Source organism: Chenopodium album, chromosome 16 (genome assembly GCF_948465745.1).
Source record: "Chenopodium album chromosome 16, dcCheAlbu1.1, whole genome shotgun sequence".
Classification (NCBI taxonomy): domain Eukaryota; kingdom Viridiplantae; phylum Streptophyta; class Magnoliopsida; order Caryophyllales; family Amaranthaceae; genus Chenopodium; species Chenopodium album.
Window position 1 is genome coordinate 11,859,606 of NC_137849.1, and position 18,759 is coordinate 11,878,364.

Below are 18,759 nucleotides of genomic sequence, written 5' to 3' on the forward strand. Positions count from 1 at the left end.
ACTACGATCATTGAAAAGATCTTGCATTGTGGTACATCTCTCGCACACATCGTTGGAATATACAGCCTTTTCGGAGAGACGGTCTAACGATTTGTTGTAGCTGTAAGGATGATTTTCATCTGATTCGCTTGAACACATTCGAAAACTTAACAACCGTTGCGATCCCGAACAAATCTTTACCAAGGAACTGACAATAGGGCAAAAGATGATTACTTTTTTGATAAACCTTAATACACAAACAAACCCTAAACGTAGACAAACAACTAAACTAACAAAAACTAACGACTCCACCATAGGGAGACAGTCCACCATAGGGAGACGGGGCGAATAACTACACTAGTGTAGATTTATTGAAACCTAAAATGCAAAAATTAAAGAAAATTAAGGGAAAAGGGTCGGAAATAGTCTAATTTTTGAAGAAATTGAACTATTTTCGGCCTAAACTGCCAAGATTTTGGAAAAACCCTAGGAAAGAGGAGGAGAGACGAGAAGAGGAGAGGCGAAAATTGTTGTTGATACATATGACAAATCAATACTTGTATAAAATTACTCCCTCCGTCTCATTTTTCTTGTCGCATAGGCATTTACTTGTGGTTTATAGATTTGAATGAATTTAAAATGAGAGAAAAATAGTTGTATAAGTGAGAGAATAGAGGAATGAAAAAAAAATTACTAAAAATAAAATGGAACCCTTGTGGCTGTGAAAGAAAAATGGAACAAAATGGGACAGATATAGTGTTTAGTCTAGTGTAACATCTTACATACATCGAAGTTAACTTTTAAAATATCATTGTAAGAATGTGTTACTCGGACTCTGATACTTCTGTACAATACAAACACATAGTACATGTTTTAAGGAGTTCTTGACTCAGTATATTGTGTTAAGGTGTGTATACATATGATGATATGAGTTATTCCCTCTGGTTTTATTTTTTTTTCTCATTTGACTTTTCATGGTTTCCAATACGCATCTTTAAACGCTTATCTCTTATTATAAAAACTTAATATACAACTAGGCGAATCTAACAAAATCTAAATTGGTTATACTATTACTAATTCACTTATAGATTAATGGGAATATATGGTGAAAGATTTTAAAGTTTGACCCATAAATTATCAATGAAAAAAAATTAGAGACGCAAGGAGTATAAGACTGTGTTTATGACTATGTTTAAGGTTAACATCTAAAAAAAATCTTAAATCATATAATTATCACTAAAAATCTTAAATTCCATAGAATAGCATTTAAAAAGGAATATAAAAATAAAAATAATTACATACATTAATTAATTATTAATTGATCAGAATCACAATTCCCGAGGTCATCTCCAAAAGACTTTAATATAAAAAAATTGTCAGTTTCATAAACCATGCAGTAGGCAATATATAGCTGCCTTTCTTAGCCAACAGACAGAACATACATACACATTCATTTTTCAGAGAATTTTTCTTCTGTACTTTGCTGTTTTCCATGTGAAAAAAAAAAAAAAAAAAATCCATTTACAAAAAAAAGTACTCATAAATCATCTATTTTATCATATTCACCATATGTCAGATTTCAGAAAAATAAGTACTCCCAAGTTTCAATTCTAGCATTATTTATGGAAATCGCTTTTCTTTTAACTCGTAAACCTGCAAACTTGTCAAACAGATTTTATGTGTCATATTTTCAGCCTTGGTAATGTACATCAGATGAAGTAAAGCATCCCCTTTTTTCTTCTAAATCCCAAAGAAAAAAAAAAAAATGTCTGCAACACTTCTGTATTCAATGTCAGAAGAAAATCAGAATTTGAAGAAGCAGATTGGATGTATGAATGGATTGCTTCAATTCTTTGATCCTCATCATTTCATCAATAATCGTGTCATTAGCAATTCATCTAACAGAAGAATTTCTCCAGGTAAGATTTAATCAAGTACCACCATTCTAAAGATTTATTATGAAATTAGTCAATTTCTACATAAATTCCTCTCAAGTGTTTAAGTAAACATAACATTTAAAGTATATTCAAAGTATTATGTTGTTAAGCATATAGTATAACATGATATAATATGCTAATCTTTTTATTATACTACGATATAATATAATATAATATGAAATGCAGGTAGTATATAATCTTCAGGCTTGTTCAGATCACTAACAGGTTTTGGTATAGGGATTTCAAGAATTATATGATAGACGCTGTATAATGAACTTAAAATTAATCATAACGAGAAATAACTTACTCGAGTTTTTGAAAAACTTGTGAATATAAAACTCGCAATGATAATGAACAAACCTTTGATGATTTTTTTTTTTCTCTGTTCTACATGTGCCATAGCTGAATTGATGAAATTATTAATAGTAATAGTAATAGTCAAAAATGGTACAAGTAATAAATTTTCAGTTTATCTTGACCCTGAAATAATGGCATGTGATGATTGTTAATGCGACATAAGTGGTTGGTCGTTACTCTGTGTTTCAATCAACACAGTAAAGACTATATGAAATTATGAATACCAATAATTTTATTATAATTTATTTTTAAAATGGTTCTTTTTAAAATATGAATAGCATAATGTAGTCTAATAATTTGTGTATGAAACTATGAATTGATGATATGTCACAAGTTTAAATCTTGTGACATTTTTTTTTTTTTTTTTTTTTGTAATTTGTATTGTTGTGTGTTTGTTAGGGAAAAAATATTAACATTAACCGTTTTTTACACAAGGTATATTTTAATGTATAAATCACAAAAGACAACCAAATGAGTTTGTATAAATAGTAAAAAAAATTTAAACGTTACTATTAAACGGAATAGAGGAAATATATTACTGTCGAGCCCAATACCAAATATTGCAAATTTTAATACGAGCACTATTCTAATATTTGAGAATATATAACATCTAGATTGCAAAATCTATATTATTATTAACTCATGGGATTAACATGCTAACTTCATGTGTACCCTTATTATTATTTGGTGCCACATGTGTGTCATCCTATGTGTAACACCCTTCTCTCATCAGATTGATTTGCAATAACGTGTAATTAATTTTAAAACACTATGATTTATTTACTTCAACAACTATTCATATGTATAACCTTCATATATTTATATACATTTGACATATTTTTTATATATATTAATGAAAGATAATAGTATAAATTATTATATTTTTCACTTACTCAATAATAATTGTTCAATATTAACCCTTTTTATTAATTTTGATAAAAATTTACTACGTATAAATTTATGATATAGCGAGGCATCGCCCAAGCCCAGTAACCGGTTATATTATGATTTTCTACAAATATTGTCACAAATAATAAATAACAGCGACGTCATAGTATTATACTATTATTATGCTACAGCACTAGAAATCTTGTTATCATAGATGCTTTCAGTCAAATGTTTCTTTCAATATAGGAGTATCTTTCACTACACTTACCACTTTCTAACATGTAGCATACATGATTTTTTTAGTAAGAAAATAGGCTACAAAAACTCTCGTCGAAATTTTGGTACAATGTCACAGCATTAGAGGAATGATAACAACTTTGTCAATAAAATCATGTGTAATGTCCTATATGTCCTAGGACACCATTAAACGACACATCATTATTTTTATTTGATGGTGTGACACATTTTTACGTGGTGAATGCGTCTTATATTTAATAACTTTTATTATTTATTGTACTATTTGCGATATTTTAAATAAAATCGTCAATAAAATCATATGTAATGTTGTAAGACATTGTTAAACGACTTATTTGTACTTGATAATTGCATCTAATATTTGATAAACAATATAATTATTACGATGTCTTAAAAAGAATTTCCATTTTCTTTTTCAATTTCAAGTAATTTCTCTTTATGTGATGCTAGGTAAATGACAAACAACAATAGTGTACAATTTAACACAAACATTGTCGATCAATATTCTTGGTTGCTGGCTGCTATATGTTAAATTTTTTCTCTTTAAAAATCTAAGTGAGCACAGAAGTTCAAGTTTTCTGCTATAATTTTGATGTTCTGAAGTCATGAATCTAAAACCCAACATCTTATGCTTGAACAGGTGAAAATAAGAAGCACGGAAGAGCAGGCAATAATGCCAACAAGAAATCAAAGGTGAGAGACTTGATAAATCGATTGAAACATCTGAAATTCTGAATTAGTTATCAACTTTATATGATGAAAGTATGAAACTATACCTTCATATGGTTACAATTGTTAGATGAATGCAACATTAGTGTACCACTGCAGCTAAATTTGCTTGCATTTGCAGGAAAAACACCAGAATGTCGTTAAGGAGATGGAAGTAACACCCATAGAATCATCTAGACTTTCCATCTCATCTTCTGGTTCAACGGTCATATCCTCATCAGAATATGAATGGACCACCAAGTCTGAACAGTCGCTATCAGCTGAAACCGTTGGAGGGGGAAGACACTCATGGGATTACCGAGCAAACCAGCCACAATCTCTTCTACGACAACCAAGTCCACCAGTAAAAATGGGCTACCACCACAAGAAACACGTTATCAGAGAGACTGCCCCCTCTGCATCACCAATATCAACTGCATCATTTATATCAACTGCATCAAGAGAGGTGAAATATGACTATCAGCATATGGATTCCCCAAGACTTTCACATACGTCCAGACCAGATAGCCCGCGAGTTGCTGCTCTCAATGAGTCATTCCGTTCAATTAGTTCCAACCATAGTGCGCCTGTAGCTACTCCAAGAAAGAAAGATCTTGCTCGATTATCTTATGATGGCAGGGAAACAAGGGACAATCACATTTCTAGCTTGAAAGTTAAAGACCTCCCGAGATTGTCATTAGATAGTAAACAACGAACTGTAAAAGTATCTTCCCATGAGTCGAAAGACAATTTACTCCTTGGAGAATTAAAGAGAGAGATTTGTGGTCCCAACAAATTCCAGAGTGACCAACAGGAGCCTACAAGTTACAGAGCACCATCTAACGTTGTGGCAAAGTTGATGGGGTTGGAAGCTCTGCCAGATGATACAACATCCAACAAGAGTAGGATAGAGCAAGTTGGCTCTAACTATTTCCCAAATGCTGAGTTGTTCTCGAGATCTTCAAGGACCATAGATGAAAACAAGGTAGATCGGGTTTTACACTCCCCAAAAAGTAATTGCAAGGAATCCAGGACTCCACGATCAAATAAAGCCAAGTCAGAGCAAACAGCTTCCCTATCTCAGGAAGCTGATTCAGAACCCAAAAACCATCCTCTCACTGTCTATGGTGCAATTGAGAAAAGGTTGGCTGATCTGGATTTCCAAAAATCTGGGAAGGATCTTAGAGCTCTAAAACAGATACTTGACTCAATGCACAAGGAGAAAAACAAGTTGGAAATCAGAAAAGAAAATCAGTATCCACATTGTGCATCCCAAACAAGCAATAGCAGCTCAGTTCAAAACAGCCCAAAACATCCAAAAACGGCTACTCCCTCTACAAGTAAAGGATTCAATATTATCAAAGATGCTACATCAGCTAAAAATATAAAGCCTACTAAACTTGTCAAAGGTTCAAGAGAAGAAACAACTCAAGTGGTACAAGATATACCTGTAATTAGCCTTCAGAGACTTAGGATTGTTCAGCCTGTAGATGGCCCCAAGGATTCAGCACAGAAGAAAGCAGCAAAAGATCCCAAAGAAACTCATCACATCAGGAAGAAGTATTCTGGAGAACGAACTCCAAGGCCAATAAGAACTTCAAAAACACCTGAGCATATGGTCAAGGCAAATGCGACAAGCTCAGCAAGGATTTCAGACGCAAGAAGCACCCCTGGAACAACATCAGTTTCTAAAGTAAAGAAAAGCCAGCAAGCTATGAGCTTCCTCCCTCACAACCGAAAGCTACCACAAGATTCATCTTTTTTGCAGGAGACTGGTGGACGATCAAGTGAGTTCAGTAATGAATCAGCATCCCCGAGTCAACAAGGAAACACAAATCCATTGTTATACCAAAACAACAATAGCATGGTCTCACATATTCAAAGATGTATTGAAAATGCTAATGAATCATGCATGAAATATGAAACCATGCAGCAAGTAAGTGGTAACAAAGTAAGTTCTACTTCTCATCTTTTCGAGTGTTATTATATCTATTTCTTCAACTCATTTCTACTCTCATTAGTTCATCTTAACTAACCTGACCTTTTTAACAACAGAATTCAGAAGGAATCCGAGGTGATGCACCTTTGGAAGAACTAGCAATAACTGTAAGGGAGCAACCAAGCCCGGTTTCAGTTCTTGATGCTAATTTCTTTGATGATGAAACTCCGTCTCCAGTAAGAAAGAAACCAACACCATTCAGAGGTAAAGACGGAATCACATTATCAAGTTAGCCGAAAGTGCATTAACCTACATTAAAAAAAAAAAGGTTTATCAACTAAAATTAGTGCTAACAAATATAAAGCATACTAATGACATGAAGAGATGCATTATGTCTACATAAACCTCAGAAAATCACACTCAACTTACAGCTATTGGGCAATTATCCCAGTAATCTTCTTTTTCTAACTCACCAACAGATGATGCTTTAAGATGACACTAAAAATAAAGAAATAGTCATGCAAATCATTATTGCCAAAGGCTTAAAATCAGACCAACTTTTAAAAGTAATAAGAAATCCATCCTTGCGTACTATCAATAAAAGGGGCACTGGAAAGGGAGCTTAGAACAAAGAGTTCAGAAAAAAAAAAAAAAAAAAAAAAAAAAAAAAAAAAAAAAAAAGGGGAAGAACACTATCATATTATGAGATTTATGACTCAGCTCAATGGAACATGGTTATCTAAAATATCCATCAAAAAACATTATAGTAAAATTCTTCGAAAGAAATGCTGATCCAATGTTGTTAACTTTTATGCAGATCTGGTGACCAATGCAACATACACTGAAGCAGAGTGGATGGACACTGATCCATCTTACTCTGTAGACAGCATGAGAGCAGGTTTCATCTATGGGAAAGATTATCAAAAACTAGAAAACTTCAAAGAGTTAGCTCCTACTGTATGGAACATGAACACTTCTCAGAATGTGAATTTAGGTAATGCCGGACCTCTTCAGAACAGCATGAATCTCGAAAAGTCATATGTGTCTGAAATACTCTATGCCTCGGGATTCATAAATCATCTTAAATACACAACGGACAATCATCTTGTCCTCCAGTCACAAGAAGCAATTAACCCCAATCTGTTTTTTGTGCTGGAACAAGCCATAGGAAGCAGTTTTATTTCAGATAAAAGATCCAACAGTCACGAGAGAATAACAAGAACCACAGAAATGCACAGGAGAAGGCTCTTGTTTGATGCAGTTAATGAAATACTATCTCAGAAACTCTCTCAACCAAGATCATCCTTGAAATTGCATTCAGAGCTCACAACTAGTGGCCCACAGCTCCTGCAGGAGATATTTAAAGAAATTGATCGGCTCCAACCTATCAGCTTGCCTCAAAACTTAGATGATGAGGAGGATTTTCTGACAACCATCATAGGGAAAGATCTGACACATAGATCAGCAGATTGGACTGATGTCAGTGGTGAAACACCAGCTTTGGTTTTAGATATTGAAAGATTGATTTTTAAAGACTTGATAGTGGAGCTTGTTGAAGACAAGGCCACAGAAGTACAATCTCAGGAATACTGAAAGCAGTAACTTCTCTCAGAATATTTACTAACTCAACTATTTATTTTGCTCTAGGACTTTCACTCTTGTAATTCATGTTTAGTCCACTTTCCATCCTTTTGTTTCTCCTTTTGCATTTTAATTAACTTGATTGTCAAGCAAAGCATGTTAATCAACAGTACAGTTGTAATTTTGTAAAGTAATACAGAATTTACTTTCATACTTATTTGATGTATCTTCCACAAATTGTATAGGTTATTCTAGACCCTACAGTTCTCAAAACGACAGCAAAATTATCACCTTGTTTTTACATTAGAAGATAGAAAACAATCGTGTGGAATGTAGTTCCAAATGGAATTCTAAATGCAAGCAAAATCAGTTGCTGCAGCAACAAGCAACTGGAGTAAAACTACTACAAACCTGCGAAGGGCCCAAAATCATCAACGCAATCCCAAGAAAGTGAACAGTCACTTAAAACTCCTTGTGCGAGTGCAATGTTCACATACTTATTATCAGGCAACACGCCCATGTACAGCAACTAATCTCAACAGAGAAACCATTGTATCACCTACGAGTCTACAAGTGTTATCAAGTGCCACTAGTTGCAGCAAGTTTTCATAGACTGCACAGCAAAACATAAAATGAGACACTCATAATGAGCATGTAAGCAGATTAGTACCAAGATAAAGCAAAATGAAATAAAATAACCCAACTCTTTGACCATCAACCATCGAATTCAACCATCGAATGATTCAGCAGCTTCTGCTTTTAGGAAGGCAAAAAAAAAATATAAATAAATAAATAAATGAAGGAAAGGAGACAGGTATTCTATAGTCATTCACATTAATCAAATACAAGCCAAAAATTGGCAGATAAGGAAACAACTTTAAGTCACACAGCCCAAGCAATGTCACTATAAACACATTTCCAGGGAGAAAGTTTTTGAAGCTTTCTACATTCAACTTTATGGGATTTCCTTCTTCCTACAGTTGGACGTAGCATTTTATTCATCATAGTTTTTAAGGAAAGATGAAGTGTGGATAAACTAATGAGAAGATAAACCAGTCATGCATAAAACAACTGAAGGGAATAACAGAATGAAAAACAGCAAAGGTAAACAAATTTGATGGGACAGGAGTTTTAAACTTCTCATAGCCTAAAGCCAAGATATAGCTTTTACTTTCATTGCATATCAGGGCCTTTCAAATAAGCATAGAATGATAGGAGTCATAAACTTCTAAAAACCCAAAGTCAAGAGATAGCTCTTATCATCACTTCATATCACTTCCAAAAGCAGATTACACAAACACTAATGAGACCATATCCAAAGTCAAATCAGTAAGGGTTGGGGAATTGAGGATTGTCCCTTGCCATGGACTGGATAATCAGACAACAAAAATGTACTCTGCTACATAAGGTAAAGTGGCCTAGCAGGCTTAAAAATAGTCGGCAATTGATACCTCAGCTTTCATGATAATGTTGATAAAACTAACCAGATAACAGTTTCTCATGTAACCTGGTCTCTTCAATTTACCTCAGTGCCTGTGTCAGAACCTCAACACTCCTAAAAGGACAAGGGCAGGGGTACAGACACTTCAACACTTCATTTTGCATTTATCAACTGAAGAGAATAACTGGAAACCAGCAAAGGAGGACAAAATTGATGGGACAAGAGTCTTAAACTTCTCATAACCTAAAGTCAAGAAAAAGATTTTACTTTCACTTCATATCCGGCCTTACAACACAGTATACTTTTTCCTAAAGCTATCATTTAGCAAGTTATTAATTACAAAATAAAGAAAGTCATGTATCGCATTAGAACCTAATACTTACTGTTGGCCATAGCTATTCAAAAGCCTCTAGATTAGAAACTTGAAATCTCAGCTAGGGAAAGCTATATCCCTCAAAATTTCATTATACTTTCTTTCCAATTGCAATACCATAATGCCAACGGAACCATTTTTCATACTAGTAAGTGAACCTTCCTTCATCTTTTTGTTTCCAAGTCACAAGGACATAATTCACAGAACAAAGTTGGGCCCAGCCCATCCCAAACAAGGCTACTAGTAAGTGCCAAAGAGAAGAAACCAAGGACAAGAGGGCAAAAGATGATTAACAAAGTCTTCCTCCAAAAAGATTAAACTACAAGCATGTAATGAAAGCATTCCTCATAAAAACAAGGTGTAAGGACAGTTGCGAACTTCTTTTAGACAACTACTGCTGTTAAAAAAATAAATAAATAAACAACAGAAAAAAAAAAAAAGAAGGAGATTCTGTCCTCCATATATCAAAAGAGCAGAAGACAACAGACAAATATTTCTGTCAATGAAATTACAGAGCTCTAACCGAAAACATATCATCTATCCTACCCAAACTTTTCAAGATAGAATACCAAAAACCTCAAGACCAAATCTTCATCCCAACCATCAGGAAGTCTCGATAAAGTAAGATCAAATGCTTTTATAATTTCCAGTCTGTAGAAATACTACTAAAATGGTAGCCGCCCTAATAAAGCAATCTATACAACTTTGGAAAATTCTCGTAGAGATTTATCCTTACACCATTTGTCATACCAAAGCAGAACCTTTGGACCAATCTTTTAACTTAAAATCACCCAAGTACATGAAAACATACAATACCTCCTGAAATAAATTTCCGGATGCCTATGCCTTGAAAAAAGATCTTCTTGCTCCACCATCCCAGGTTCTCGCACTGATATTCCTCTACAAAATCTCATTTTCATTAACATATATCAGCAAATGGCCACCTTGCCTTGATCTTCACATATTATTCCATCAGGGTAACCGCCTAACAGCAAGTTCTCTATGGGACAACTCACTTCCCACGTAACCTAATGAAAACCCTTAACAAAATAATTGTAAATTTGTTAGCCTTTGGCAAGTCCCATTTGATTTTTCTAGCTTTGAAGCCACTATACCTGGGATAGTGAGCATTAATACAAACCAAATAGGCAAGATGAAAAGTGTTTCTTATCAATGTTAATCTGCATGGGTTCATTGTTGACAAAGCTTTGATTCCAATACCACAAATTATTTTTGGGAGAATCTCTCAATAATAGATACCAAGCAAAACTTCACTGGAAAGGAACATCAAGGGGAAGAACTTGTAGGAACAATCTACACCCAACAAACAAATAAATCAATAAGAACTACAATTTTGGAACAAAAAAAAAAGAATCCGGTTCCTTCATGGGTAAGAAAATTGCATGCTCTGAGTATTTGACTATTTATATCAGACATTCCTAAGGGGTATGATCTATGTTAAGACTCTTCAATTTACCTCACGTACCCGTGTCGAACCCTGCACTCGAACACGGGGGTGCCACTTGGATACTTCACTTTTAGTTCAAAATCATGCAATTTTGTCATAAAATAGCCGAGTCGGATGCTTGGACACATAACCGTGTTGGACATGGATACCCTGAGTTCAAGTAACATAAGGTACGATCAAGAGCCTAATATAAATCTAGCTTACACGACAAATTAATTTGGTTAGATTTCAGAGAAGGAATGTGGCACTTAATTGAATGGGTCAAGAATGCAGGCTTTTGTAGAAATTAGAATTGATATATGAAACCACCTGATTTTTCCCCTTCAGTGTAACAGAGAAAGAAAAGGTTCAATTGTTCATTCTTGCCCTGGGGATTTGTATGATAAGCAGCTGTTACACAGTAGGTTATCATCTTTGCACAAATGATCATTTTTATCTAACAAGAAATGCAGGATTTCCAGCTGTTCCCATCAGATCTGTACACAACTTTACAACCAATTTGTTTGCATCTAAACCTCAGACTGAAATTAAAATATTTAGTGCTAGTATTTTTTGACAGAATCTAGTGTTTTCTAGCAGTGGAAACCCTAGCATATGGACATACCACCCCCAACAAACATCTCAAAATCAATATTGTCACGGCGGGTTATATAACTATATTGATAGCATACCAAAGACGGACACACTACAGCACAGAGGAAGCAAGCCAAGCAGCACTCTCGGTAATATCCCGTAGCGACGGGGTTGAAGAGTAAGGAGACATTAATTTTAACATTATAGTCTTAACCATTAAACTATGGTATATTACATGTTATCCTTTCATAATGAAATATAAATAGAATTACAAAAAAATAAATAAAAAAATATTTTTAAAAAAACACTAAAGGCATAAGCACTAAGTAAGCCACATTACATATTATCCTCACTAAATTTTAAAATAAACAAAATTAATACTGAATGAAAAAATTGGATTAGATGATGACATTCATGCATAAGAGTAAAAAAGTTATTCATGCAATGACCCGGGGCATCGCCTAGGCCCATAATCTAGTTATTCCACAAAAGTATACAATGACATTATCCACAAAATCAGCATCAATGATAGACAAATGTAATAAAGAGGGGGGGAAACCACAAAATGAAAGTTTAACAAAAATAGGACAGCATCAACAGATCAACAATCAACTTACAAAATTAGGGCAAGTGTGATAGTGAACAAATACTTATTAAATAAAACAAAAAAATTGGTGATAGTGAACATCTATTATGTCCTATAGCAAATATCAATCACAGCAAACTTTTTAAAATAAGCTAAAATTTTAACACAGCATAAACAAACATCTAGAAAGGCTAACAATCAATGATCCAGCTAGATTCAAGATAATAAAAAGTTGTCTTTTCCATAATGCACTGCACACTAGCGTATGGACAAATAAACTCAAACTTGTTTGATCGAACTTGCTGATATTAATTGTAAAGGCCAACAAGCAAATTGGGACAGCCATATTAAAAACACTAACCAGGCAATCAAACCTCACATAATCCTGGATGCTGGAGACGACAACCGCAACAGCAGCAGCAGAGCTCCTTGTGAATGGCAAAGCACGGTCTAAATGTAACAGGTTTGCCACTTATAAAAAGAAAAGAAGTTGCTTCTACATTAACTCTGAATAAAACATTTAACAAGGGAGAAGAAATATGAAAGTGACATGCAATATGAACACAAATACAACAAGGGAGGCAAAAATATGCAAATGGCTCACCACTAAGATGGCGACAAGAAAAAGGACCTGCAGGATGCAATATGCAAGAATCCTTATATGCCCCAGAATCTTCTCCACAACATAATCTAGGTTGAGCCAAGTCATGCCTCTTCAAATTTTGGCCAGTTGATGGTACTCTAACAACTACCCCTTCTCTTGGAATCTTTTATTATGATGCTCCAACTTCCTCATTGATTATCAAAGAGTTTCCTTTCTATTACTAGACTTCAAGGGGGCCATAATTCAATGTCTTTATCTACTTCACTGTAGTAAATGACTGAACATGGTATTTTGGCATCACTTGCCTACAAAGTCTCTCGATTTGCACAAAAAGTTACACATTTGAATAGATCAAATGTACACAACCTTGTCCCTAACTAAATTAACTTGTAGAAAACTCTTAAACGACAAATACATATAAAAAATATGAAAACCATATTGGTTTAACATTACCACCTAAAAACAATTTGAGCTTCCATGTCATGAGCTATGTTACTCAGCCTCTTCCACTCACCTCAAGGGCTCAAGTAACAGTGTGACAATACCTCAACCCTCAAACATGGTTATGGACACTTTGACACTTCATTTTGGGTCAAAAACATGGCATACTTTCAGATATTAATAGAGTAGAGCAAATAGAAAAAACCACATTGGACATGAGTACCAAGTCTGAATAACACAAGTCATAAATCTAACATCATAATTAAAAATGCAGAAATAGTATTGGTTGTACATCAATACATAAATAGGCACTTAAAAAGAAATTCTTGACGTATTTCAGTATCTCAAAAATACATATATGAGAGAAGATCCATGACCTCTTCCACATTAGGCGCGCAGTCAATAACCATGTTTTGATGAAATGGAAACTATGACAATCATACATGTGTCTGCTTGGGTATTAGTCATTCAACACTAGTACCCGCATACTATTGTCATTTTGTAACACTATTAATCATATCAAGCATCCCCATGTCTTTTAATAGAGTATAGTGTCCATAAAAAAACATACTATAAGTTCCGCCAAGGTAGGGAACCACAGCTTCAATGAACAAGCGCCTCTGGCTTCAGGAAGGAGCTTTAAATTGTGAAGGCAAGCCACCTATATAGCTAGCAATAATATGATATTTCAAAACTTCAAACCACAGATTATATAGCTATCTAGTCAAGTCAACTTATTACTTCATGTTGAAATAAAAAAAAAGAGTAAGCATGAAAATCGTGATTATAGGTTTACAGAGCATACTTTCAACAATGGCAATGTAGTAATAAAACCAGTAAATAGTTTTTTTATTAAAACATTAGTTTCACATTTTGCTCCAATAACATCAAGAGAAAACATTATGTAGGTCAACTTCTTAAGTTCAATCTTCTATGGCAATGTCAACCAAAGTATTATTAATAGATCCGTATCAGCTAAATCATACACCCTTAGTCTCCAAGAGATTGCTCATGAACATGTTGATGGTATATATTTTGGTCTAACTTTACTTTGACCTTCATCTCATTAAATTATAAGAAATAAAAATGTCATCCGAGCCCGTCAAAATAAAAATTTCATCCGAGAAATTGTTGGGTTCTTTTCAATATACTTCCGTTCAAAATTGCAACATGATAACGCTTCCCAAAGCACAATTTAAACCTTATATGTCTTTAATTATATAGCAATAAAAACTATACAAAGTTGATACCATGAAAGTACATACCAAGAAAGATCCAACAAGACTCTACATAACTATATTGTCCCTACCAAATTAATCACAATATGTGGTTAAAGAGAAGTGTTTAGATCGTGTTAAAAATGCACCTATTAAAAGAGCAAAGGAAATATATACATAAAATATCAACTTTTTATACGAAAATGGAGATGATGGTTTAAGATTTGTTTCGGAGACCATGAAAAGTCAAATGGACCAATTTTTAAGGAGCGAAGGGAGTACATCTAGACTCTTCCTTTAAAAGATGGGGAGGTGTTATGATATTAGTGATTGAAAAAGCATAATATATATATATATATATATATATATATATATATATATATATATATATATATATATATATATATATTATATATATAAAGAGGATAGTAAATAAGCAATATAAGAAAAGTAAACAATAACCCATGACTACTGTGACTGAAAAGTCAGAATGACCTAAATGCAACATAAATCAGAGCAGCAAAGATGTGTGATTTGGACACAGGCACTCAGCCATGCAAAATTGCAAACCCTTATCGACAAATTAATAATCTCTTTTTGGATAAACATGACCACATTTCCGTAACTTTCATTGCTCATGATATATATAATTCTTAAACAAGTCAATATATGAGCCCAACATTGCAGGAATAATGCAGGATTCCAAGTCAAGGTACTTTCAAATATGTTCTTGCAGCACAATTATATTCCAATTGCTGGAGGTCTCTTATGTGCATCAACAAAGAGAAGCATGTTATACACTATAAAGAGCTATGTCAAAATGATTAGCCCATCCAATTTCAAATTTAAAAAGTAAGACTTGAGTAAACTAGAATGTTGTTCTGTAACCTTCTTTTTATCCTCTTGATCCCAAAAGATGCAACTAAACTAAAGGATGACTGTTGCCTTCACAAACTCAGCAAATCAGAACTAAAAAACACCAAGTACTTCCTTCTAAAACTGTCCAGTATCATCTAAATCACATCTTAATGGATTATACACATTGCATATTTTTCAGTTATTCAAAAAGCACAGAATGTTGGCATTCTAGCTAAGGTAGCATGGAGCGATGAACAATCAGACCAATTTATCTTTCAACAACTTTGAATCAGTATACACTTATAAAGAAGCCATGACTCTCTATTTTTGTCAAATTAATGAAGATAAGATTTAAGCTAAATCAGTGTATGCAATTACAAGAAAATAAGACACTAAGGTACACATGTGTATTTTCCAAGTACTTGTCATAAAAGAACATGAATTTCAATCAGAAAAGAATCAAAGACGGACAACAGATTACAAGAACAGCTAACACATACATACCTCCACAACTTGTGGAAAAGCCATCCCTAAGAGTCCAACTATCATCAGCAAACAAGAATATCTCTTTGAGACCAGCTCTAGCTGCTAGTTTCCTAGGAAAAAGTATACAATGTCTGACGAACGAACCTAATTTACAACTCAGTCGTATCCAACGGTGTCTCCATTGAATCCTTCAAAATTTGCTCAGCCCTTCTTTTCTTTTCGTCATTCTCATCATCCCGCTCAAATAAAACAGCAATCTTCTCACCTCCTTTAGTTTGAGCAACTACATTCTTACTCGTACGCAAAGACTTCCTTCCACTACTGAACTTAAGCCGCACAGTTGGTCTCTCATCCAAACTGACTCGTTTATCCATCTCCTTAATCTCAGAAACCTCATTTCGTGCGGTTTCAGCAATTGGGGCATATGTATCCATCATATTTACATGATGAATTCCGTCCCAATGCCTTGAAGGGAATTCAACTGAAGATACTGCCTTCTCCCCATAAGCAAAAGGAGGAATCAAATACGGGTTCGTTAAAACCGCTTCAGAGCCATTATTAGCAGCCAATTGTTGCTGCTGCTGCTGCTGCTGCTGCTGCTGTTCCTGCTGCTGCTGCTGCTGCTGCTGCTGTTCCTTTTCTTGTTGTTGCTGCTGTATATTCATCAATTCAGCTTCTTCCTTCTTACGCGCTTCTTCCTGCGCAATCTCTTTTCTATGTCCATCAGTCTCTCCTTCTCCCAACCCCGGCAACTCTCCTCGTGGTTCCGAAAATGGAAACGCAGGCAACCACGGCGGAATATGCTCAGGAGGATCCTTCCCCATCTGCAAAAAACTAGAAGGAGAATTCCTCCTCTCCCTTGAAACTGGAAACCTAGGTAGTGAAAACACAAATGGAATTCCCTCAACTAATCCTACATACTGACTAATCTCTCGAACTATACCCGATTTCGCAAGCGAACGATGAACATCTGAAGCACCCGGAAACCCCTGAATCGAACCCAAATCCTCTAACCCTCGAATCACATCAAATACATCACATTCAGACCTACCACCTTGATTAGCATAATGATTCGAAGTCTTACCAAGCTCCTTCATGTAACGCACCGCAACATCGGCGAACGCTTCGAGCGCCGACTGCTGAAAACCATGAAACCCTTCATTCTCGCAAAGCTGAGCTACCGCAATCTTCGCAATCGTTCGCACAAAATCTTCGTTTCCTGCTGGTTTTCTTGTGCTCTGCTGCTCAAATTCTTTTCCAATTTCTTTACCTCCATCGCTCATTTCAACAGCAACTCATTCATATCAACATTTACAATCTTAAATTCAAATTCATCTCGAGAATTTGGTACCTTTTTGGAGCATCTTTGACGATTAAATCGAAGAGTTTCGACGATCTTGAGGAAAGTTCTAGGGTTTTGAAGCGATTGGGAAGGTGAAATCGATGAATTTGAGTGTGACTAAGCAGGAAAATGTGATGGATTTGAAGAAAAATGGAGTGTAAAAAGCCCTAGCAGAACCCCCTATACTAAGATCGAGCAAGAATATAAAATTGAGAGCGAGGGGGAAATGGCGAGTAATTTCGAGTTTTTTTGAAGCTTTTGTATAGGCTCGCAAATCGTAATGAAGCATGCATAAAACATAACAAGTGTTATTTAACTTCTCCTTTTTTTATTAGGCAAAAGCTCCTCTATTTCTAAATAATTGACACATTTGAATTTTTTCATTGATAAATATTTCATTTATGGAATACGATTGTCAAAGTGGAAAGAAAATAGGAAAAATTGGTAAAAATAATCCCAACTTTCGCCCATTTGCTTTAAATAATCCCAATTTTGAATTATTTTTTAATAATCCCAACTTTGGGGGTCATTTGCTTTTTTTGGTCCCAACCGGTCACTTAACCTACTATAACAGGTTAAGAGACACGTGTCATGACCTTATTAGTTAGAAAAAAAATTTAAAAAAAAAAAAAGAAAAATTAAAAAAACCGACGCTAGTAAGCCACCCTTCACTCGACCACCACCCCTCCAGCAACCCCATTCCCTTTCCGGCCATCTGTCCTGCTAACCTCCCTTCCCCACACTACGCCCTATCCCTGCTAACCTCACTCTGCACACCGAACACACTCCTTAGCTTCCATTAAAACCGAGGAAACCCCATCCTCAACCACCTGTCATCCTCCGCCTTCGCGTACCGACCACACTGACCATGGTAGGTGCTGCTTTTTTTTTTTTTTTAAGTATTTCATGCTTTTGGATTTCAAGGAGGTGAGGAATTGAAGGTTGTTTCGGGTTTTAACAAGTTGGGGAATGGTGGTTTAGAGTTTTGAGGATGTGGGTATCGGAAGAGGTGGTTTCAGAGAGGCGGTTTGAGGAGCAGGGTGGCTGGGTGTAGCGAAAGGATGGCAAAGGAGTGGTGCAGGGCGGCTGGGGAGGGGCGATAGCCGACAGGGTGGTTGTAGAGGGGCGGCCGCCGGCAGGGTGGCTGGGGAGGGGTAATCGTGGGTTAGGATTTTTTTGTAATTATTTTTTTAGCTTCTCTTTTGTTTTTTTTTCTTTTTTTTTTAATTTTTTTATATATTTTCACTAATAACGTGGTGACACTTGTCCCTTAAACCAAAAATTAAAAAAAGTTACCTCTTTAACAGGTTATCGGTCAATTGGGACCAAAAAAAGCGAATGACCCCTAAAGTTGAGATTATTTAAAAATAATCGAAAGTTGGGATTATTTAAAGCGAATGAGCGAAAGTTGGGATTATTTTTACCAATTTTTCCAAGAAAATATCATAATTCATAAGGTATAAATAGTTCCTTTAGATTTTGATGAAAAAAAAAAACGAAAAAGGTGGGAAATTTTTCACAATGTAATAATAAGTGTCATGGAAGGATTAGATCCCGTGCATGCACGGATAGTACTAAGATTTTTATTTAATTTATTAATTCAAATATTATCATAATTAAACTTTAATGAAATTAATTGACACATACGCCTTTTGAATTTATAGTACTAACATTAATTTTATAAGAAATTATTATGTATAATATTTTTTTAAAAAAAATTGATTAT

At 34.8% G+C, this 18,759-nt stretch overlaps 2 protein-coding genes across 2 annotated transcripts; one reads left to right on the plus strand and one right to left on the minus strand.

Annotated features, from left to right (window-relative positions):
• The first annotated feature begins 1,405 nt into the window (after positions 1 to 1,405).
• LOC145584906 (protein LONGIFOLIA 1-like) lies at positions 1,406 to 7,840 on the plus strand. The gene is made up of 5 exons (XM_081641688.1): positions 1,406 to 1,898; positions 4,057 to 4,109; positions 4,267 to 6,075; positions 6,180 to 6,327; positions 6,881 to 7,840. The coding sequence occupies exons 1-5, from the start codon at positions 1,745 to 1,747 to the stop codon at positions 7,654 to 7,656; spliced, it is 2,940 nt and encodes a 979-aa protein (XP_081497814.1). The 5' UTR covers positions 1,406 to 1,744; the 3' UTR covers positions 7,657 to 7,840.
• Positions 7,841 to 15,627: 7,787 nt separating this feature from the next.
• LOC145584907 (transcription initiation factor TFIID subunit 8-like) lies at positions 15,628 to 17,308 on the minus strand. The gene has a single exon (XM_081641689.1). The coding sequence runs from the start codon at positions 16,972 to 16,974 to the stop codon at positions 15,841 to 15,843; it is 1,134 nt and encodes a 377-aa protein (XP_081497815.1). The 5' UTR covers positions 16,975 to 17,308; the 3' UTR covers positions 15,628 to 15,840.
• Positions 17,309 to 18,759: the final 1,451 nt, after the last annotated feature.